General features: G+C 43.3%; 1 protein-coding gene across 1 annotated transcript; it reads right to left on the minus strand.

Moving 5' to 3' along the window:
* Positions 1–9,016: 9,016 nt before the first annotated feature.
* On the minus strand, positions 9,017–19,273 carry LOC120027179 (chloride channel CLIC-like protein 1). Its single transcript, XM_038972051.1, has 9 exons — positions 18,529–19,273; positions 18,214–18,321; positions 17,998–18,108; positions 17,574–17,798; positions 13,682–13,822; positions 11,463–11,562; positions 11,042–11,139; positions 10,450–10,596; positions 9,017–10,237 (listed from the first exon to the last, which is right to left on the minus strand). Exons 1-9 carry the CDS (start codon positions 18,667–18,669, stop codon positions 9,428–9,430), a joined length of 1,881 nt encoding a protein of 626 aa, XP_038827979.1. The 5' UTR covers positions 18,670–19,273; the 3' UTR covers positions 9,017–9,427.
* Positions 19,274–24,470: the final 5,197 nt, after the last annotated feature.

Below are 24,470 nucleotides of genomic sequence, written 5' to 3' on the forward strand. Positions count from 1 at the left end.
CCAGAGCAGGGTGCCATTGAAAAGAGTGATCACTGGAGTTGCGTTGAGGGTCAACTGAAGTTGAATATTACCGGTGTCTACGCCCGCAGTTTGGTGCATGGTGAAACAGAGAAGACACTGTCTGTACTACTAAGTTTTGATGCAGTTTTTAAAGTCATGTTAGGATGTGTCAGTTATCCCGTGAGAGCTTTTGTCCCGAACCCATTAGTGTTTTAGGTGTCAAGCTTATGATCATGTGGCAGCAGTGTGTAGGAGAGAGATTCCTAGATGTGAGAAGTGTGCAGGAGGACATGAGACAAAGGAATGTGTAGTATTGGTGGAAAAAGTATATAAACTGTAGGCATGCCCATGGTGCTGGAGATCAGAGGTGTCCGGTGAGAGAAAGGCAGGTTGAGGTAAAATTTTGTTGAGGTAACATTTTGATGGAAACTAAAAAAATCCCTACATTCGTTTATAGTCGGAGTGAGGGTCTTGATCAATGTTATGTGAGGGATCCGTTCAAAGTCATGAGGAGTATAATGGAGGCGTTGGGTGAGGTGGCGTCGGTGGGAGTCACAAGAGCTGGTCTTATTCAGATTTTGTGTGTCCGTGGAACAGAATAAGCATACTTTGCGCCTCAAATATTTTTGAATGGAATGTTATGTGTATGTGTTTCCGAAGCATGGCGTCTGTCAAGGGGGTTATTTATGGGGTTGTGCTAGTCTTTGATCTAGCTCTCAAACTCTAGGTGGCATTCTGCCTTCTCCCTACAGTTTTCGGGCATTCTGCCTTCACCCTACAGTTTTCGGACATTAGCTTCACCCAAGACTAATGTTCAGTGGTGTAAAAATACTTTAAAGTACTACTTAAGTATTTTTTTTGGTCATGTCTGTTCTTTACTTTACTATTTATATTTTTAACTACTCTTACTTCACTACATTCCTAAAGAAAATAATATACTTTTTACTCCATACATTTTCCCTGACCCCAAAAGTACTCCTTACATTTTGAATGCTTAGCAGGACATAAAATGGTTCAATTCACACACTTATCATGGCAACATCCCTGGTCATCCCTACTGTCTCTGATCTGGCGGACTCACTAAACACAAACGCTTCATTCGTGAAGTATGTCTGAGTGGTGGAGTGTGCCCCAAGCTATCCGTAAATTTAAAAAACAAGAATATTGTGCTGTTTGGTTTGCTTAATATATTCGTATTTTTACTTTTGATACTTAAGTATATTTTAGCAATTACATTTACTTTTGATACTTAAGTATATTTAAAACCAAATACTTTTAGACATTTACCCAAGTAGCATTTTACTGGGTAATTTCACTCAACTTTCTAGAGCATTGGTCACCGATCTCAAAGGTATTCCTAGTCGATCGCCAAACATTTCTGTAAAAAAACAAAGATAAAGCCTTCTGTTCCTTTTTTCCGTCTCGGGCTGTTGATGGTGGGCGCACCCGATTCAGCTGCCCTGCGCACCGGGTAGGTGAACTGTTGTCATTTTTAACCATGTCTGAAGTATAAACTGTGTGTTCCCGGGGGACCCAGACAGCAGATCAAGTGTACTATTCAATTCAAAATGGCTTTATTGGCATGGGAAACATGTGTTAACATTGCCAAAGCAAGTGAAGTAGATAATATACAAAAGTGAAATAAACAATAAAAATGAACAGTAAACATTACTCACAGAATTTCCAAAAGAATAAAGACATTACAAATGTCATTATGTATATATACAGTGTTGTAACGATGTACAAAAGGGAAAATAAATAAGCATGAATATGGGTTGTATATACAATGGTGTATGTTTTTCACTGGTTGACCTTTTTCTTGTGGCAACAGGTCACAAATCTTGCTGCTGTAATGGCACACTGTGGTATTTCACACAGTAGATATGGGGGTTTGTTTTCAAATTCTTTGTGGATCTGTGTAATCTGAGGGAAATATGTGTCTCTAATATGGTCATACATTGGGCAACGAGGTTAGGAAGTGCAGCTCAGTTTCCACAATTTGTGGGCCCGTGTGCACATAGCCTGTCTTCTCTTGAGAGCCAGGTCTGCCTACGCGGCCTTTCTCAATAGCAAGGCTATGCTCACGGAGTCTGTACATAGTCAAAGCTTTCCTTAAGTTTGCGTCAGTCACAGTGGTCAGGTATTCTGCCACTGTGTACTCTCTGTTTAGGGCCAAATAGCATTCTAGTTTGCTCAGTTTAAAAAATATATATATTTCTAATGTGTCAGGTAAGTATCTTTTTGTTTTCTCATGATTTGGTTGGGTCTAATTGTGTTGCTGTCCTGGGACTCTGTGGGGTGTGTTTGTGAACAGAGCCCCAGGACCAGCTTGCTTAGTGGACTCTTCTCCAGGTTCATCTCTCTGTAGGGTATGGCTTTGGTATGGAAGGTTTGGGAATCGCTTTCTTTTAGGTGGTTGTAGAATTTAACAGCACTTTTCTGGATTTTGATAATTAGCGGGTATCAGCCTAATTCTGCTCTGCATGCATTATTTGGTGTTGTATGTTGTACACGGAGGATATTTTTGCAGAATTCTACATGCAGTCTCAATTTGGTGTTTGTCCCATTTTGTGAATTCTTGGTTGGTGAGTGGACCCCAGACCTCACAACCATAAAGGGCAATGGGTTATATAACTGATTCAAGTATTTTTAGGCTGATCCTAATTGGTATGTTGAAATTTATGTTCCTTTTGATGGCATAGAATGGCCTTCTTGCATTGTCTCTCAGATCGTTCACAGCTTTGTGGAATTTACCTGTGGCGCTGATGTTTAGGCCAAGGTATGTATAGTTTTTTGTGTGCTCTAGGGCAACAGTGTCTAGATGGAATTTGTATTTGTGGTCCTGGCAACTGGTCTTTTTTTGGAACACCATTATTTTGGTCTTACTGAGATTTACTGTCAGGGCCCAGGTCTGGCAGAATCTGTGCAGAATATCTAGGTGCTGCTGTAGGCCCTCCTTGGTTGAAGACAGAAGCACCAGATCATCAGCAAACAGTAGACATTTGACTTCAGATTCTAGTAGGGTGAGGCCGGATGCTGCACACTTCTAGTGCCTTCGCCAATTCGTTGATATATATGTTGAAGAGGGTGGGGCTTAAGCTGCATCCCTGTCTCACCCCACAGCCCTGTGGGAAGAAATGTGTTTCAGTCTCTCGGTCCCTGCTTTGATGCACCTGTACTGACCTCGCCTTCTGGATGATAGCGGGGTGAACAGGCAGTGGCTCGGGTGGTTGTTGTCCTTGATGATCTTTATGGCCTTCCTGTGACATCGGGTGGTGTAGGTGTCCTGGAGGGCAGGTAGTTTGCCCCCGGTGATGCGTTGTGCAGACCTCACTACCCTCTGGAGAGCCTTACGGTTGTGGGCGGAGCAGTTGCCGTACCAGGCGGTGATACAGCCCGACAGGATGCTCTCGATTGTGCATCTGTAGAAGTTTGTGAGTGCTTTTGGTGACAAGCCGAATTTCTTCAGCCTCCTGAGGTTGAAGAGGCGCTGCTGCGCCTTCTTCACAACGCTGTCTGTGTGGGTGGACCAATTCAGTTTGTCCGTGATGTGTACACCGAGGAACTTAAAACGTTCCACCTTCTCCACTACTGTCCCGTCGATGTGGATAGGGGGGTGCTCCCTCTGCTGTTTCCTGAAGTCCACAATCATCTCCTTTGTTTTGTTGACGTTGAGTGTGAGGTTATTTTCCTGACACCACACTCCGAGGGCCCTCACCTCCTCCCTGTAGGCCGTCTCGTCGTTGTTGGTAATCAAGCCTACCACTGTAGTGTCGTCCGCAAACTTGATGATTGAGTTGGAGGCGTGCATGGCCACGCAGTCGTGGGTGAACAGGGAGTACAGGAGAGGGCTCAGAACGCACCCTTGTGGGGCCCCAGTGTTGAGGATCAGCGGGGTGGAGATGTTGTTACCTACCCTCACCACCTGGGGGCGGCCCGTCAGGAAGTCCAGGACCCAGTTGCACAGGGCGGGGTCGAGACCCAGGGTCTCGAGCTTGATGACGAGTTTGGAGGGTACTATGGTGTTAAATGCTGAGCTGTAGTCGATGAACAGCATTCTCACATAGGTATTCCTCTTGTCCAGATGGGTTAGGGCAGTGTGCAGTGTGGTTGCGATTGCGTCGTCTGTGGACCTATTGGGTCGGTAAGCAAATTGGAGTGGGTCTAGGGTGTCAGGTAGGGTGGAGGTGATATGGTCCTTGACTAGTCTCTCAAAGCACTTCATGATGACGGAAGTGAGTGCTACGGGGCGGTAGTCGTTTAGCTCAGTTACCTTAGCTTTCTTGGGAACAGGAACAATGGTGGCCCTCTTGAAGCATGTGGGAACAGCAGACTGGGATAAGGATTGATTGAATATGTCCTTAAACACACCAGCCAGCTGGTCTGCGCATGCTCTGAGTACGCGGCTGGGAATGCCGTCTGGGCCTGCAGCCTTGCGAGGGTTAACACGTTTAAATGTTTTACTCACCTCGGCTGCAGTGAAGGAGAGCACGCAGGTTTTGGTAGCGGGCCGTGTCAGTGGCACTGTATTGTCCTCAAAGCGAGCAAAAAAGTTATTTCGTTTGTCTGGGAGCAAGACATCCTGGTCCGCGACGGGGCTGGTTTTCTTTTTGTAATCCGTGATTGACTGTAGACCCTGCCACATACCTCTTGTGTCTGAGCTGTTGAATTGCGACTCTACTTTGTCTCTATACTGGGACTTAGCTTGTTTGATTGCCTTGCGGAGGGAATAGCTACACTGTTTGTATTCGGTCATGTTTCCGGTCACCTTGCCCTGGTTAAAAGCAGTGGTTCGCGCTTTCAGTTTCACGCGAATGCTGCCATCAATCCACAGTTTCTGGTTTGGGAATGTTTTAATCGTTGCTGTGGATACGACATCGTCAATGCACTTTCTAATGAACTCGCTCACCGAATCAGCGTATTCGTCAATGTTGTTGTTGGACGCAATGCGGAACATATCCCAATCCACGTGATCGAAGCAGTCTTGAAGCGTGGAATCAGATTGGTCGGACCAGCGTTGAACAGACCTGAGCGCGGGAGCTTGCTGTTTTAGTTTCTGTTTGTAGGCTGGAAGCAACAAAATGGAGTCGTGGTCAGCTTTTTTTTTTCAAAGCACTTCATGGCTACGGAGTGCTACGGGTCTGTAGTCATTTAGGCAGGTTGCCTTTGTGTTCTTGGGCACAGGGACTATGGTGGTCTGCTTGAAACATGTTGGTATTACAGACTCAATCAGGGACATGTTGACAATGTCAGTGAAGACACCTGCCAGTTGGTCAGCACATGCCCGGAGCACACGTCCTGGTAATCCGTCTGGCCCTGCAGCCTTGTGTATGTTGACCTGTTTAAAGGTCTTACGTCAGCTACGGAGAGCATGATCACACAGTCATCCGGAACAGCTGATGCTCTCATGCATGCCTCAGTGTTGCTTGCCTCAAAGCGTGCATAGAAGTGATTTAGCTCGTCTGGTATGCTCGTGTCACTGGGCAGCTCGTGGCTGTGCTTCCCTTTGTAGTCTGTAATAGTTTGCAAGCCCTGCCACATAAGACGAGCGTCGGAGCCGGTGTAGTATGATTAAATCTTAGCCCTGTACTGATGCTTTGCCTGTTTGATGGTTTGTCGCAGGGCATAGCAGGATTTCTTGTAAGCTTCCGGGTTAGAGTCCCACACCTTGAAAGCGGCAGCTCTACCCTTTAGCTCAGTGCGAATGTTGCCTGTAATCCATGGCTTCTGGTTGGGGTATGTACGTACAGTCACTGTGGGGACAACGTTCTCGATGCACCTATTGATAAAGCCAGTGACTGATGTGGTGTACTCCTCAATGCATCGGAAGAATCCCGGTACATCTTCCAGTCTGTGATAGCAAAACAGTCCTGTAGTTTAGCATCTGCTTCATCTGACCACTTTTTTATAGACTGAGTCACTGGTGTTTCCAAGCAGGAATCAGGAGGAGAGTTGTGATCGGATTTACCAAATGGAGGACAAGGGAGAGCTTTGTACGCATCTCTGTGTGTGGAGTACAGGTGATCTAGAATTTCTTTCCCTCTGATTGCACATTTAACATGTTGATAGAAATTTGGATGTACTGATTTAAAATTCCCTGCATTAAAGTCTCCGGCCACTAGGAGCGCCGCCTCTGGGTGAGTGGTTTCCTGTTTGCTTATTTCCTTATACAGCTGACTGAGTGCGGTCTTAGTGCCAGCATCTGTCTGTGGTGGTAAATAAACAGCCACGAAAAGTATAGCTGAAAACTCTCTAGGCAAGTAGTGTGGCCTGCAATTTATCACAATATACTCTACTTCAGGCGAGCAAAATCTAGAGAATATTCAACATCTGGTAAAAAAAAAAAAACTTGGCCAACTGACTCGCTACCGGAAAGATGATTGATTTGTCCGGCGAGAGGATGTTTATTATCAGAGCAGAATGAAAGAAGTAACAATATAGCAGATTAAAGTTGAAATGTGAGTCACTGGAACCGCTGCTGGCGGACTACATGCAGGCATCAGGTATCCAATGTCGGATTCAGCCAGTTGATACTGTAGTGTACTGTATTGTGATTTGCCTAGTACCTCAACTCCTCCACAGAGTTGAGTACAGACTACAGTTAATCAAATACAATCACTGACTGTTTCGAAACAGTCGGTAATTGTATTTGATTTAACGTTTTATAAAAGAGTATGGATTTCAGCAAACAAAGACAGTGTCGTAACTATCCTTAAATGTGAAGACTTATATCAAATCAGTTCTCTAGGTTTAATTATGTGATTAAACTAATCATGTAAACATTCATTAACTAGGAAGTCGGGGCACCACGGAAAATGTTGAGATTAAAGTTATAAATTTTCCCAATATAACTATTCAGATATTTTAATATCTGATCAAATAAGTAATTTATTATTACCTCATCAGTTCTCATTACAGAACTTCGCAAACCCTTGGATATCTGCACGAACCCTAGTTTCCAAAATGAATCAGCAATATACAAATTGGCTTAATTATTTATTTATTAAATAATCACACAGAAATAGATAAAACAAACAGTAGATATTGGTTACTAACAATGAAAGAAAAGTCCCTAGTGGGCTAAGCAGATATGACAGCTTGGTAGACAAAGGAAAGGGGTGTGGACAGAGAGCGGGAAAGACAAAATGGATTCACTACACACAGTGGATAATTATACTCATTGAAATGCTAATCCTTTGCACATGAACGGCCACTCATTCAAGAATAATTGCAGTGTATATATTTATGCCCGTATGTCGTTGTTGTCTTCTCTGTTGGAATCCTCGATCGTCCTGTAGAGTTCATCAAAGTGTCTGGTTAACTTTCCCAAAAGTCACAATGCCTTTCGTGGTTGTAGGTGGTTAGAATGGATACTTCAGAGTACCATTCAGAAATGTTCTCATAGAATAGATGTTTCGGCGGATGACGGTATTCTCGTTCTAGATTTACGTAATTTCTAGCTGCAGACTAGTAATTATACGTCTAACATTTGCTCTTATTCTGTAGTGATCGATAGACTCAGAGTTTAACCATTTCCAGCCATGTAGCCAAAACTACAGCTGTATGGTCTCCGTGGCCTATAGAATTGTAGCCATTCCAACGTGGGGACTCTAACTTCTTAACCATTCGAGACATCCGGCTTACGGTGGGTCTCTTTGGCATGAAATGTACATTTCATCACGGGTGGTTTTATACTCTGGAGTAGAAAAGGGCGGTTCCATGACGACGACGTAATGTCTATGCTCACGTACCAAATGAAACACACTCGACATGACTGTCCCTTAAGTGTCCATGGACCATTCCCACACTCTCAAAAGTAGAAATATTGTTTAGTTCTCCCAGGAGTTTTAAACTAAGAGAAGCTCTTTATTCTGGTAGACTCTCTCCCTCAATACGGCATGGCAGTTTCTACCAGGTATCTGTCGTAGGTACCTGTCGTAAAGTCATAAAACTGGAGAGAGGGGGGCTATGATCCTTCCCCCAGGGCACGTCATGACAACAGGCATGCAACAGAGGACAAACATGGGTACACAGTTGAAAAATTTACATTTTTGAAGTATCGATGCATAGCGAATCAGAGGTTATTTTCAAACACTCTAGGCTGGCAATACTGTAATCTTGTTTTTCATTAGAGCGGACTTCTTCCATTTAAGAATGATGGCCACTGTGTTCTGGGGGACCTTCAATGTGGCAGATATTTGTTGGTACCTTTCCCAGATCTGTGCCTCGACACAATCCTGTCTCAGGGCTTTACGAACAATTCCTTCAACCTCATGGCTTGGTTTTCACTCTGACATGCACTATCAACTGTGGGACCTTATATAGACAGGTGTGCCTTTCAAAATCATGTCCAATCAATTGAATTTACAACAGGTGGACTTTGATCAAGTTGAAGAAACATCTCAAGGATGCACCGGAGCTTAATTTCGAGTCTCATAGCAAAGCGTCTGAATACTTATGTAAATAAGTTATTTCAGCTTTGTCACTATGGGGTATTGGTGTAGATTGAGGAAAACAATGAATTCATTACGTTACAGGCTGTAACGTAACAATGTGGAGAAAAAGGGATCTGAACACTTTCCGAATGCACTGTAGTTAACTAGCCAGGCTACAAGATATGTGTTGAATTGGCTATCTAGTTAGTTTGGTCTTTATTTTACAGGCTAGGCCTACCTGCTGCAATGTCTCCCGGCCCACTCGCATACATGCAGCAAACCATGAATTTTACAGGATTTTCATGACCATATGAAGCCTGTTTGCTATAACTCACTAATTAGCAAGGAATATCAACAAATGTGCACACGTGGCTACACACGGATCTCGCAACCAGGGATGATTGAAAGACCGCTCTGCCTATCACTGCAATCCTGCTCAGATATTGGGAGAACAGCAATACATTGCATCCAGACACCACTGATCCTATTCTGATCAGGGCAACTGTTTGATAGGGTGATGTAAACTCAAATCTATAAATGTTAATGTCGAGCCCTAAACACACAGAACATAATTCACATCATTTCAGAAGAGAAGGCGAGTTGCCACAAAACAGTGACAGGTTTATTGCACAACATACATACGTCATTCATAAACATGGGTGTTATTCATGTGTTGACAGTACATGCACATTGACCAGGCACACAAACAAAAGCACAATGGTGGTAAGAAAAACATGTGAAAGAGACAGCAAAAAGAAAATTAGGATAACAAATTTAAAAACACTGAATCAGCTGATTTAAGAGAAGGTACTATTTACCAATTTATGTAGAATCTGAATCATCCCATGTAAAATGCTGTGGTTGGCATTTAAACATTCCTAGGTCAGGGGGCTTATTGACTGTACCCAGAAACATAGTTTCCAATAACCATTAGCATACCGCTTAGAATGAAGCCTATGTGTTGGCCTAACAGACCTGCTACACTGGATGTGCTACTTAAGCTGAGCATGAGCAGCGACTGACATGCTCTCATTGTTGTCAATGAAACCTGCTACACTGGCTGCGTTAGCAGGGTGGGTCTGAAGCGTAAAATTACTCTCTGGTTTGTGTTTCAAGAATTTGTCATGTTGCTCGTGCCCGAGACCACTTGCTGGAGTGGCATGCACTGGGCTGGGGCGACCTGCAGTATACTCAGCCTGGTGCTCAGCCATGCTGTCAGATGCCACGTCCTCCTCATCTGGTTTGGCTTTAGCTTTCACTGGAGAGGGTTTAGCTTTCACTGGAGAGGGTTTAGCTTTCACTGGAGAGGGTTTAGCTTCTTGCGAGTCATTGCCTTCTGTTGTGGATCCAACTTCAACTGGTTCTTGTTGCATCTCTGCCTGGATGTCGGTATTACCCTCTACCGTTAGCGGGTTGGTATCCTCTGCATCGGTGAAATCGTCCCAACACTCTGAGATAATATTGTCCTCGCTGTACCGCCCGTCGGTGTTCCTCAGGGTCTCCACATACCTCCTGGTCGGTTCGTTTCGCGCCCTGTGGGGGGGGCTCCTCTGGCCAACGTAGGTCCTGTCCTGAGCCCCCTGGTTGGCTGCTGGTCCTAGTCGGCGTTTAAGCGGGAGAGGGGAGCATTGAGGGGCGTCCCCCCCTGCCAGTGGGTTGTGGTCTGTCACTCTCAGACGAGCCGCAGGCATGGGCTGATCCAAGGCTGGGGGAGAGGGGTCCCTGGGCCCACCGACACGCGGGTGAGTCAGTCTGGTGATGCCATGCTGGATAGCGGCCTGGGCGCTGCCATACATGAAGACCTGAGGAAGACATTTACTGCTTCAGGGACATGCAGGAAACAGTTTGACTGCTGGGTGAGTCAGGGTCAATTCCACTTCAGAACAGGAAGTAAATAGAAATTCTCGTTCAAGAATTTACCACCAATTCACTTCCTGATTTTACAGAATATAAATGGAATTGACCCCAGACCTTGTGACAGTGTTTCTTTGATTGTGTGTGTGTGTGTCCTTACCAGGATGGAGAGCACGATGGTGATGAGCACAGGGATCTGCAAGGTGACCGGTAGGTCCTTGAGGAGGGCTCGTAGGAACTCGCTGATCGCCTGACCAATGTGCTTCAGAGGCTCCGTGAAGAAGGTGGTGATGGTCATAGTGATAGCCTTCAGAAACAGAGAGATAATACATTATCACACTGCATCCTACAGGTCCAGGAAATAGGCTAAAAGTTAGGTTTAGTTGTCAACAGGGTCGGTCAATTCCATTTGTATTTCAAGTTAATAAAACCCACATTGCAGTCAGACACTGACTTTGATTGATATTGCATTGTTAAATAGACAAAGTTTAAGTTTTAATAAAAGTGAAAATGGCAATATTTACATTTGAGGATACTCAAATAGTTGTTAATTGAGTGACAAGAGTAAGGTATGGGTGACTATCTCTCAGTCCTGGCCTGTTGAATAGGTTAGCCGTCAACAGGGTTACGTCAATTCTATTTCAATGCAGTCATTTCTGGAAGTAGACTGAAAACTTGAAGTGGAATGTCAGTTTACTTCCTGAATTGGCTAAATGGAAATGGACTTTCCCAGGTTGCCAAAAATAGGTTACCTTAGTTGGTGGTACGAGAAGGATGGGGTTGACCATGAGGACTTCGTAGTACATCTTACAGGGGTCGTCTTGGAGAGTCATGGCACCTCTGTACCAATCTGTGGTACAGGCAGAGAGGAGTACACTACAGTAGGCTTCACGACAACATAAACCGATGTGCAGTAAACTTAATGCAACAAAATTGTCAAAATGTATAAGCCCATTTGTAATAAGCTATTTTCTTAAAAACGGCATTACATTATTTGCCAGAAACGAGTGAGAAGTAATGTGTACTTTATTGTATAGTCATGCACCAATGATTATGAAAGTATGATGCATTCAATAAAATGTAGTTTCACTTATATTTCTGAGATGATGAAAATCTGATCCCCCTGTGGAAAGATATGTGATGCCATGCTCACATGTTATTTTTACATCTCACCTTTCAAGTTATCCCACCAGTCAATTTTCTTCCTCCCAGTGCATTTTGCGTCGACGCCCTCCATCTTCACCATTTTGTTTTGGTGCTCGGCAAAGGCAATCTGACAGGTCGAGAAAATCCAATAACATATGGTGGATTAACATAGTGTCATTCGTGTGCTGGAGGCTGGTCTAGCAGTAGTGCTGCCACCCCCAGGACCACACAGTTAAAACCCCAGTACTACGACTGCTTTTATCCCTCATCTCCCAATCACAACTAACCGGTCACAGTCGAGCTCTCCTGGCAAGAAATGTTGTTTCTCTCAAGATATTCCTTGGTAGTGTTCCTTAATTCAGTTGAGTTTTGAAGAATAGAGTCGGCATTTAGAAATACCTGAAATAACTGCTATTTCCCTACCTGCTTATAACCCCCCCCCCCCCAAAAAAACATTATTTGCAGAGACCTGAAATAATATTGTAGTGTTTATTTATACCCTCAGAGAACATGAACCAATCCTGAGTCAGTAAAACCCTACACTGAAGGATGCCAGGAAGCACCTATTCTTTCAGATAATTATACACTGCTCAAAAAAATAAAGGGAACACTTAAACAACACAATGTAACTCCAAGGCAATCACACTTCTGTGAAATCAAACTGTCCACTTAGGAAGCAACACTGATTGACAATAAATTTCACATGCTGTTGTGCAAATGGAATAGACAAAAGGTGGAAATTATAGGCAATTAGCAAGACACCCCCAAAAAAGGAGTGATTCTGCAGGTGGTGACCACAGACCACTTCTCAGTTCCTATGCTTCCTGGCTGATGTTTTGGTCACTTTTGAATGCTGGCGGTGCTCTCACTCTAGTGGTAGCATGAGACGGAGTCTACAACCCACACAAGTGGCTCAGGTAGTGCAGTTCATCCAGGATGGCACATCAATGCGAGCTGTGGCAAAAAGGTTTGCTGTGTCTGTCAGCGTAGTGTCCAGAGCATGGAGGCGCTACCAGGAGACAGGCCAGTACATCAAGAGACGTGGAGGAGGCCGTAGGAGGGCAACAACCCAGCAGCAGGACCGCTACCTCCGCCTTTGTGCAAGGAGGTGCACTGCCAGAGCCCTGCAAAATGACCTCCAGCAGGCCACAAATGTGCATGTGTCTGCTCAAACGGTCAGAAACAGACTCCATGAGGGTGGTATGAGGGCCCGACGTCCACAGGTGGGGGTTGTGCTTACAGCCCAACACCGTGCAGGATGTTTGGCATATGCCAGAGAACACCAAGATTGGCAAATTCGCCACTGGCGCCCTGTGCTCTTCACAGATGAAAGCAGGTTCACACTGAGCACATGAGCACATGTGACAGAGTCTGGAGACGCCGTGGAGAACGTTCTGCTGCCTGCAACATCCTCCAGCATGACCGGTTTGGCGATGGGTCAGTCATGGTGTGGGGTGGCATTTCTTTGTGAGGCCGCACAGCCCTCCATGTGCTCGCCAGAGGTAGCCTGACTGCCAATAGGTACCGAGATGAGATCCTCAGACCCCTTGTGAGACCATATGCTGACACATGCACATTTGTGGCCTGCTGGAGGTCATTTTGCAGGGCTCTGGCAGTGCACCTCCTTGCACAAAGGCGGAGGTAGCGGTCCTGCTGCTGGGTTGTTGCCCTCCTACGGCCTCCTCCACGTCTCCTGATGTACTGGCCTGTCTCCTGGTAGCGCCTCCATGCTCTGGACACTACGCTGACAGACACAGCAAACCTTTTTGCCACAGCTCGCATTGATGTGCCATCCTGGATGAGCTGCACTACCTGAGCCACTTGTGTGGGTTGTAGACTCCGTCTCATGCTACCACTAGAGTGAAAGCACCGCCAGCATTCAAAAGTGACCAAAACATCAGCCAGGAAGCATAGGAACTGAGAAGTGGTGTGTGGTCACCACCTGCAGAACCATTCCTTTTTTGGGGGTGTCTTACTAATTGCCTATAATTTCCACCTTTTGTCTATTCCATTTGCACAACAGCATGTGAAATTTATTGTCAATCAGTGTTGCTTCCTAAGTGGAGAGTTTGATTTCACAGAAGTGTGATTGACTTGGAGTTACATTGTGTTGTTTAAGTGTTCCCTTTATTTTTTTGAGCAGTGTATTAATTTACTACTGAACTTTAGGCACCAGACAGTAAGGGGTAATTAGCATGTGGAAATGCATGGAAGTGTGTGTGTGTGTCTGTGTGTTGTTAATTTACCTTGTAGAGATAGAACCAATTCCAGACCAGACTGATGAGGAAGCAGATGGCAAAGATTCTCTTGAACTGGACAAACCAGGAGACTATAGACCACAGCTCGCTGCAGATGATGACCACTATGATTAAGACAACCACAGACACCTGGGAGAGAGAGAGGCCCTTTAAATACAGTACCTTCAGAAAGTATTCACACCACTTCACTTATTCAACATTAGACTCTGTTACACCCTGAATTCAAATAGATTCTCACCCATCTACACAATGACATACTGAAAACGTTTAGAAAAATGTTTGCAGATTGACTGAAAATTAAATATCTAATATACCAACCAGTCAAAAGTTCACACCTACTCATTCCAGGTTTTTTTTATTTTTTAAAAAACTATTTTCTTCATTGTAGAATAATAGTGAAGACATCAATACAATGAAATAACATATGGAATCATGTAGTAACCAAAAGTGTTATCAAAATATATTTAACATACCGGTATATTCAAAGTAGCCACCCTTTGCCTTGATGACAGCTTTGCACACTCTTGGCATTCTCTCAGCCAGCTTCATGAGGTAGTCACCCTGAAATAATTTCAGGGTGACAAGCTGACAAGTCAAGGTGACGAGCTGACAAGGTAAAAATCTGTCGTTCTGCCCCCGAGCAAGGTAGTTAACCCACTGTTCACCAGGTGCCGAAGACGTGGATGTCGATTAAGGCAGCTCCCCGCACCTCTCTGATTCAAAGGGGTTGGGTTAAATGTGGAAGACACATTTCAGTTGTACAACTGACTAGGTATCCCATTCTTGGGCAATACGCCATCCCATCTGGTTTGTGCTTAGTGGGACTATCATTTGTTTTTCAACAGACTGTGTAAGGGCTATTTGACCAAGAAGGAGAGTGATTGCGTGCTGCATCAGATGACCTGGCCTCCACAAATCACCCGACCTCAACCCACAATTGAGATGGTTTGAGATGAATTCTGCCGCAGAGTGAAGGAAAAGCAGCCAGCTCAGCATATGTGGGAACTCCTTCAAGACTGTTGGAAAAGCATTCCAGGTGAAACTGGTTGAGAGAATGCCAAGAGTGTGCAAAGCTGTCAAGGCAAAGGGTTGCTATTTGAATTTAAAATATATTTAGATTTATTTAACACTTTTTTGGTTACTACATGATTCCATATGTTATTTCATAGGTTGAGATGTCTTCACTATTATTCTACAATGTAGAAAATAGTACAAATAAAGAAAAACCCTTGAATGAGTAGGTGTGTCCAAACTTGACTGGTACTGTAAGTATTCACAACCCTGAGACAAATTATTATTATTATTATTATTTTTTTTTAAACACCTTTGGCAGCAATTACAGATTTATGGGTAAGTCTAAGAGCTTTGCACACTTGGATTGTACAATACTCGCCCATTATTATTTTCAAATGTCTTCAAGCGCCGTCAAATTGGTTTTCCATTTTGAAGTTATGCCATAGATTTAAGCAGATTTAAGTCAAAACTAACTCGGCCACTCAGGAACATTCAATGTCTTCCTTGGTAAGCAAGTCCAGTGTAGATTAGGCCTTGTGTTTTAGGTTATTGTCCTGCTGAAAGGTGAATTCATCTCCCAGTGTCTGGTGGAAAGCAGACTGAACCAGCTTTTCCTCTAGGATTTTGCCTGTGCTCTCCAGTCCTTAACGATTACAAGCATACCCTTAACATGATGCAGCCAGCACTATGCTTGAAAATATGAAGAGTGGTACTCAGTAATGTGTTCTACAGTATTTGCCCCAAACATAACACTTTGTATTCCGTGCAAAAAGTGAATTGCTTTGCCACATTTTTTGCAGTTTTACATTTTTGACATTTACATTTTAGTCATTTAGCAGACGCTCTTATCCAGAGCGACTTACAGTAGAGTGCATACATTTTATTACATGTTTTTTTTTTTTTTAACATACTGAGACAAGGATATCCCTACCGGCCAAACCCTCCCTAACCCGGACGACGCTATGCCAATTGTGCGTCGCCCCACGGACCTCCCGGTTGCGGCCGGCTGCGACAGAGCCTGGGCGCGAACCCAGAGACTCTGGTGGCGCAGCTAGCACTGCGATGCAGTGCCCTAGACCACTGCGCCACCCGGGAGGTTTTACTTTAGTGCCTTGTTGCAAACAGGATGCATGTTTTGGAATTTTATTCTGTACAGGCTTCCTTTTCACTCTGTCAATTAGGTTAGTATTGTGGCATAACTACAATATTGATCCATCCTCAGTTTCTCCTATCACAGCCATTAAACTCTGTTTTAAAGTCACCATTGGCCACAGTGAAATCACTGAGTGGTTTCCTTCCTCACCGGCAACTGAGTTAAGGACGCCTGTATCTTTGTACTGACTGGGTGTATTGATACACCATCCAAAGTGTAATTAAAAACTTTACCATGCTGAATCTATCAGCACTTCACTCAGAGCGCGCAGCTCTCCTGCTAGGCAGTATGGGATATAAAAGTCGTATTTCTTTGTGCAATTAGCAGCTATGAAACAAAACAGCAGAAATACACAGCCAACGTGTATGGTGAAATAGACATTCTTACCCGCCAATACTTTAATCTACCCGCATTTGGCAGGTGTAAATTTTGTCATGATTGCAAAACCTCCCTGGTGTTTGTGGTTGAATCTGTGTTTGAAATTCACTGCTCGACTGAGGGACCTTACAGATAATTGTATGTGTGGGGTACAGAGATGAGGTAGTCATTCAAAAATCATGTTAAACACCATTAATGCGCACAGAATGAGTCCAACTTAAGCACATTTTTACTCCTGAACATATTTAGGCTTGCCTTAACAAAGGGTTTGAATACTTAGACGCAAGACATTTCAGGTTCTCATTTTTTATTCATTTGTAAAGATGTCTAAAAACATAATTCCACTGACATTATGGGGTATTGAATGTAGGCCAATGAGAAACAATCTCAGTTGAATCAATAGTAAAATTCAGGCTGGAACACAACATTTTGACATTTCTGAAGGCAGTGTAACTTCAATGATAGATATTCCTGCCGCTGGAATGCCAACGAGTGGTGTCAGTTCTGTCTCGTTTGTCTTGAATTGAGTTTAAATTACTGCTCTGAATCGTAGTGGTTTATTTCTACTACTACTGATGAACACAAATGTGCCATTTAGCTTTATGCGCTTCTTAGTCATTGCGTACCAGAGTCAAATTGAGTAGATCAAGATCAGACCTTTTGTTTTTATATCCTGTTGCTTCCTAGCCTATCGTCTTCTCTTGTATGAATGTCAAAAGACATTTCCTCACGTTAAAACACGCTTTTTAAAAAATGATTTCATCCTCAATGCCTGTGTAGCCTACTTTACAAACTGTCTAATCATCCATTCCTTTAGGCCAGGGATGGGCAACTCAAGTCCTCTGGGACCTGATTGGTGTCGCTTTTGCCCCAGCACAAGCTATCACACCTTACTCCAATAATCAACTAATCATGATCTTCAGTTTAGAATGCAATTAGTTTAAAACCAGCTTTGTTTGCCAGGGATGGGGAAAAAGAATGACACCACTCGCCCGTCCCTGCTTTAGGCAAACCACATAAAACATGTGGTGTGTGTAACAGTATAGCTTCCGTCCCTCTCCTCGCCCCTACCTGGCCTTGAACCAGGGACCCTCTGCACACATCAACAACTGACACCCACGAAGCATCGTTACCCATCGCGCCACAAAAGCCGCGGCCCTTGCAGAGCAAGGGGAACGACTACTTCAAGGTCTCAGAGCGAGTGACGTCACCAATTGAAACGCTATTAGCGCGCACCACCGCTAACTAGCTAGCCATTTCACATCGATTACATGTGCAGTTGTAAATCCATTTGGTTTTCAGCATCAAAACCCTAGCTCTGCTACGCATTCTCACCTTCATGACTGTGTCGATCTCCACACCAAAGGTGTCCTCAAAGTGCCATCTCCAGGCCTCGTAGTCATGTGGTTTGAGATCCACCAGGATCTGGCTGAGGGCATTGTCCAGAGCCCCCGATCTCCAGGTGTCCATTCCCTCCAGAAGCTTCCGGATCTCCGTCACCGCTTGCCGAGACAGTTTCACTTTGGCGTCGTAGTGGATATCGTTCTTGAGATCGGTGGGCTGGTGGAAGGAATAGGAAAGGAATAGAATAGTACAACAAAGTATATGCACTTAGCATAGAGATAGCATACTACATTCCAAGGTGGTAACATACATTTAAAAAGGTGGATAATACACAGTGGGGAATTGTTTTACATAAAGAGAATAAGATGCATCGATTGTCAGCGTTCATATGAGTTGAGAGAATGCCAAAACGTACCAGGCCAACTTTTTCAATCTCCTTCAGAAGCTTAGTGAGGAATCGCTTGAACACTGGGTTGCTTGACGGCTGCTGTGCAACCTGTGTAATCTTCTTCTTGTACTCTTCAATCTTAAAATAAAAAACAGAAAAGTGACTGCCACTGTTTAACGAATAAGCATTTGAGATGTTGTCCAAAATAATGTTTGATGTTTAAAATCCGTTTCCAACACTAACCTCTTTTTGTAACCCTTCCACTTTGTTGTTGCACTCCCTTTCTTCCATTTGATCCAAATCCTGGCTGTATTCCCTTCTTTTGGTGGGTACATTAGGGTAATTGTTCAGCTGTGAAGATTACTTTCATTTAGTTATCCAATTACATTAATATCACGAGACAAAACCGTATTTGCCTTGTTTGCTGTATTTTCACATTTCATGATTTTGTTTCATATAGTTACTATAATATGGAAAAGGAAAACCACCAACAAAGCAATAGAATGATTTCAACTCATGTCACGGAAACATGCATTGCACAGCTGCTTTGTAATGTACCTCAGCAGGCTGAGCCGGCTTTCTCATGGTCTTTGAGCTTGCATCGTAGTTCAACATATCATGCGGATCAAGCCATTCGTCGTCGTCCATCTGCCCTTGAGCAACCAGCAATAGGCTGCACACAGCAACAGTGATGTGCATCACGACAGCACTTGTTGACGTCTTCACGTTAAAATGTCTAACGTTAGCCAATGGAATAGCTAGCTAACAAACTACAAAGAACTCGGGGCTTATAAACCAGAAACAGACACCCTAAATAAACCCAACAGAACAATAAACATCAATGACAACATAGCTGCATATTCTTCTGAGCTGGTGTAACTGAACAACAGTAGCGTTAGCTATAACTAGTTCCTGTAGCTAAACTATAACTAGTTCTTGTAGCTAGCTGCTATCAAATCAACGGGAAAATTAAATAACAACTAGGTAACAGACTAACATAGAATTTACCATAAATAATGTATATATATATGGATAATGTACTAAACGTAGAATAGGCTAGCAACTGACAGTCCGTACTATTTTCTAACGCGCAGGGCTGAGAACTTTTGAAGACAGCTTGCGTGAGATTCTTCTTCGTGTAGGTTTCAGTCAGACTATGACGACGTGTTGCTTATTGCTACCATTCACAGGTCGGAGTGCGTATTGCACATTTTGCAAAAAAAAGGTGAAGGGAAAAATGTAATTGCGTCACCATCTAACCCTGCACCTATACACTATCCCCAGTGCTTTGTGGGTGCCGGTACTGTTTAAATGTTTTATTTAAACTTTATTTAACGAGGCAAATCAGTTAAGAATAAATTATTATTTACAATGACTGCCTAGGAACAGTGGGTTGACTGCCTTGTTCAGGGGCAGAACGACAGATTTTTACCTTGTCAGCTCAGGGATTCGATATAGCAACCTTTTGGTTACTGGCCCAACGCTCTAACCACTAGGCTACCTGCCGCCCCACACTTAGGTGCAGGAGCTCCACAATACTTTTCAGTTAATATTGTATAAAAGGAACAGGAGCTCAAAAAGCAAGTCACCCACTGACCGTCCCCAAAAACCCACCACCCATCCCACTACTTTGCCCCTAAACAATCCTAGACCGTCGGAAAATGGAACCCTTTGTCTCAAAACTTCCTATAGATCTTCTGCACTAAAATGTCTCACACCCAAACATTTCTCTGCTGCTGCAACTACCACACTTCTGTGATTTCTGCTCCATCAGTACAGTGCAGTTGATCACCATGGCTATAAACACAAATAATCCAACCTTACTAAAACTCATCCTCGCTCTCTCGAGGCCTACTCACCAGGGTCCTCCCAGTCGACATACTCACCCTTGGGCTATCCTCTTCTCTGTCTCAGCACAGGAAATGTTCTGCCCCACTTGAACTTTGGCAATCTCAACATGTTCCTCTCTCACAGGGCACTTCGGATCCCCAGTTGCATGGGCACCCATACAGATTTTGGCTTTCAATCTTCAATAGCTCTTATACAAAGTATGCCATGACTATGAAAATGATATATTCTGACTCGGGGCAGGATGGACAAAAATCTACTGCTTTTCTTGTTGAAATTTCGTGGGTGTTTTTCCTTCGGCTTGCGATCTTCAATGCCACTTAGACAAAACGTGCCTATGGAAATTATATATTCTGAATCAGAGGAGGATGGGCAAAAATCCACAATCTATTTTTATACATTTTTTGAAAAAGGTGTGGATTGTTCTCCATCAACCCCTGATTCAGGATATACCATATTCATAGTCATGGCATGTTTGATTCAATAGCTATTGACGTGAGAAAACCAATCCACCATGGCTACTCCCGCCTCTAGTAGTTGATCTAGAAGTGTTTGGAGAGACTACAGAAAGATAGGGAGGGTGTTGATCCATCTGATTGGAGAGACTACAGAAAGATAGGGAGGGTGTTGATCCATCTGATTGGAGAGACTACAGAAAGATAGGGAGGGTGTTGATCCATCTGATTGGAGAGACTACAGAAAGATAGGGAGGGTGTTGATCCATCTGATTGATTTAAGACACGTCTGTTACTGTGTATCAGGATTTTGTGGCCATTTACACAGATGGTTCAACAGTTCCAAGGACAGGACGTACTTGGTCAGCATTTGTAGTGCAGGAATGTGGGGTGGCAGTCAGGACACGTATTACAGATCATCTGGCTGTATATACGGCGGAGCTGATGGCCATACTGTTGGCCTTGCAGTGGGTAGAGGAAGTCAAGCCAGACAGAGTAGTTATTTGCTCTGATTCATGTGCAGTGTTGATGAGTCTCCAGTCCTTTAGGTCACGTAGCAGACAATACCTGCTTTATGAGGTGCTACAAACCCATGGCAGGATTAGACAGATGGGTATAAAGAGAAGATTTACTTGGGTCCCAGCCCATGTGGGGGTGGAGGGGAATGAGGTAGTTGATGTACTGGCTAAACAAGCACTTAGTAGTGGGGATGTTGATGTTGTAGTTTCAATGAACAAGGCAGAGACAAAAAGCCTGATATGGACAGTGATGGTGCCGGGATGGCAAGAGAAGTGGAATAGAGATACTAAGGGCTGGCATTTATTTCAAGTACAGAGGAAATTTGGGGAGGGGATGATGGCAAGAAGGGACAGAAGAGAGGAAGCTATTTTTACAAGATTAAGGGTGAATAAGACCTTAAATGTGATAGGAAAGCATCCAACAGGAAAGTGTGATTATTGCCAGGAAACAGAGACCATGGAGCATGTATTGCTCCAGTTTGGTCAGTATCAGAGGGATTTTTAAAAATGTATTTAGCCTTTATTTAACTAGGCAAGTCAGTTTAGAAAAAAAATCATATTTACAATGACGGCCTACCAAAAGGCAAAAGGCCTCCTGCGGGGACGGGAAAAATAAAAAATAAATACAGTATAAATAAAGGACAAAACACACACCACAACAAGAGAGAACACAACACTACATAAAGAGAGACCTAAGACGACAACATAAAAAAGGCAGCAACACATGACAACACAGCATGGTACCAACACAACAACATGGTAGCAGCACAAAAGAGGCAGAAATCTAGTATGAGGGAGAAGGGGATACAGGAAATTAGTTTAAAGAGTATATCGAGTAGAACGTCATTAGGTATAGTCTCAAATATTTTGTTATATTTTTTATGAACAACGGGGCATACAGGTAGGATTTAGTTTATCCAGCTTTGGTCCACACTCCAGTACAGTAGGTGGCGGTAATGCACCATAACGTTGGATGTCAACCGCTGATAAACCACACCGAGGAAGAAAAGCAAAAACCAAATATCCACAGAATATTCAAATTTTACCTCATTAAGTAGTAGGCAACAGTGACAGCAAACTCATTTGTTGACAATTATGTGTCGAAAACAGCACTATAAATTGCCGTGCTGCTTGACAATTGAGGTTATAAACTTTGATCAGCGGAGAAGGAACTGCCTGTCCAGTCTGCGCATCCAATCGCCTTGGTCCCGAACGCTTACTAAACCAATAACAAGCTTCAAATCTGCTGCGATTCGGGTTATGGAATAAAGAAAACGATGGCTCTACAGCACATATGTCAGAGTCAAGGCCCGCGGGCCACATCCGGCCCGCGAGAAGGTTTTTTACGGCCCCTGGGATGATCTTGATTTATTATTAGAACCGGCCCGCAGACCGCAGCAAGCCGGCAGCCCGCAGATCTTTTACACGCACCAATACTACATTTCCCACAATGCAACGGTGACGCACCGAGCAGTAGGCTGCTTCATTTCAATATTTATTGGCACAGCAGTCGTCAGCATCACAGTAAAATTAACTTTCAGATACCCATCAAAAATGGCAAAACGGAAGGTGGACACTGAGAACCGGGGGTTTCAAACAAGGTGGGAGTCGGAGTATATGTTCACGGAGGTAGCTGGAAAACCTGTGTGTCTTCTGTGTGGAGAAAGTGTGGCGGTACTGAAAGAGTATCATCTGAGACGACATTATGAAACGAAACACGCGGACAAAAACAAGAATATGGACATGGAACAAAGGCTACAAAAGGCTAGATTTTTGCACTTTATTTTATTGTATTTCAATCCAATTATATTTTAAAAATATTTCAGTTGAGTGGATGATAGAAAATTGCTATTATTGTTTTTTTCTTTGAAGTAAATTTAGCCCACTTTTGCTAAAATAGAAAATATAGGCTACTGATGGTGCCTTGAATACCGGTTTCTTTCATTTAATGTTCATGTTATGGGGATTTTTATATAAAGGAAATTTGTCTTTTGTGTCTGTTGAAAATTAAAGATTACTGACAGAGCCATAAGAAAATATTGCTTTATTTATCTGATCATATTGGAATATATTTGTTAGGTTTTCAGTAGGTTCAATTAGGTTCACTAGACTATATGCGTCATTTAAAAATTTTTCAATGAACATTCGAACAGTCCGGCCCTCGGCTTGTAGCTAAATTTTTTATTTGGCCCTCCGTCCATTTGACTTTGACACCCCTGCTCTACAGGATGAAGCTGCCACGGTTAATGCTCGTGATGTAGAATTGCAGGCGCATATGCTCTTATTTCAAAACAATTTGGAGGTCAAGTTGAATAGTTAACGCACTGAATATACACTGGATTAATTAGAAAATAAAATATACTGAACAAAAATAAACGCAACATGCAACAATTTCACTGTTCATATAAGGAGATCAGTCAATTTAAATAAACCACTTTCCCTCGGGTGAATCCCAGTTGAAACCGGACGCAGTTTGATTGTCATCTTAAGTGGAGGTCAAATTCACAAACGTTGACCCCTCGGCCCTCGATTTAGCAAGTGAAGAACCTTGGCCACTTGCGAGGTTGACATGACCCACAATTCAATGCAAACTGTTGGTCGCAAAGGGTGAAATTTTATCAACAAGGCTGCATTTTCAGCATGTCCGAAAATTTTATATAAAGACATTGATTTTAGCATTGGCAAATTGGCTTAGTCTCGTAGTGAGGAGCCTATAAAAACATAGCTAAATTCAGAAACATATTTTGGGGAATTCTGAAATTTATTGGAATAAATTACCAAACTATAAAACTAGCTAGCCAGCTACGGGTAACTCCTGTCAGTTAGTTTACTAGGGCTGCGTTCCACACACTTAAAAGACACCCTCGTCCACTTACCCTCGCCTTATGCCCTGGCGTAATCCCCATCGCCATCTTGGAGGGCGGTTCAAATGATTAGCCAAGCAAGGGAAGTTTGCAACATAAGCCCCTCAGCCCTCGTTTTTAGTCGGCTTTGCAAGTGTAGAATTATGTTCACTCCGTGGCCTGAAACTCCCCATAATTCAATTCGCAACGATTGTACATAAGAAAAGTCAGCGAAAACTTAAAAACAACATCAATGGAGAAGTCAACATACAAGTGTAAGTATAAACGAATGCAAATAAGTTATAAATTGTGCTACTAATGCACGACAGCACAAACACGTCTCGTAAAAAGTAAATATGTTTTTGTTTGGTTATCTTTTGGAAATTGTAGATAAAACATGTTCCTTCTTCAGAAGTTCCAGCTAGGCAGGCTAACGTTAAATAGCTAATTAGTTTGCTAGCTATCATACAGTAGGTGTATATTAATAATTATATATTTAATATAAGTAGACATGCACTCATAATTGACTGTAGCGCATATAAAGCACCCACAAGCTACAGGTGGCTGAAAACACAATCATCGCGGGATGAACGAGTGACTGCTATTGCTAAATCCAATTGCTAAATTCCCTCTTCACATTTTGTTGATGTAATGATCATATAGTGACACTAGGTGGCAGAGTAACTCAGTGCAATTCAGTTCAAGTTGTACCTTTAGACAAGGAAATACTGTATCTGAGTTTATTTGTTCCGTTCTTGTATTGTGTGTTAGCCGTCCTGAGCCGGTGAGCTCTCTGGGCGATGTACATAGACAATGCCTTCAGAAAGTATTCATAC

Source organism: Salvelinus namaycush, chromosome 32, assembly GCF_016432855.1.
Source record: "Salvelinus namaycush isolate Seneca chromosome 32, SaNama_1.0, whole genome shotgun sequence".
Classification (NCBI taxonomy): Eukaryota; Metazoa; Chordata; class Actinopteri; order Salmoniformes; family Salmonidae; genus Salvelinus; species Salvelinus namaycush.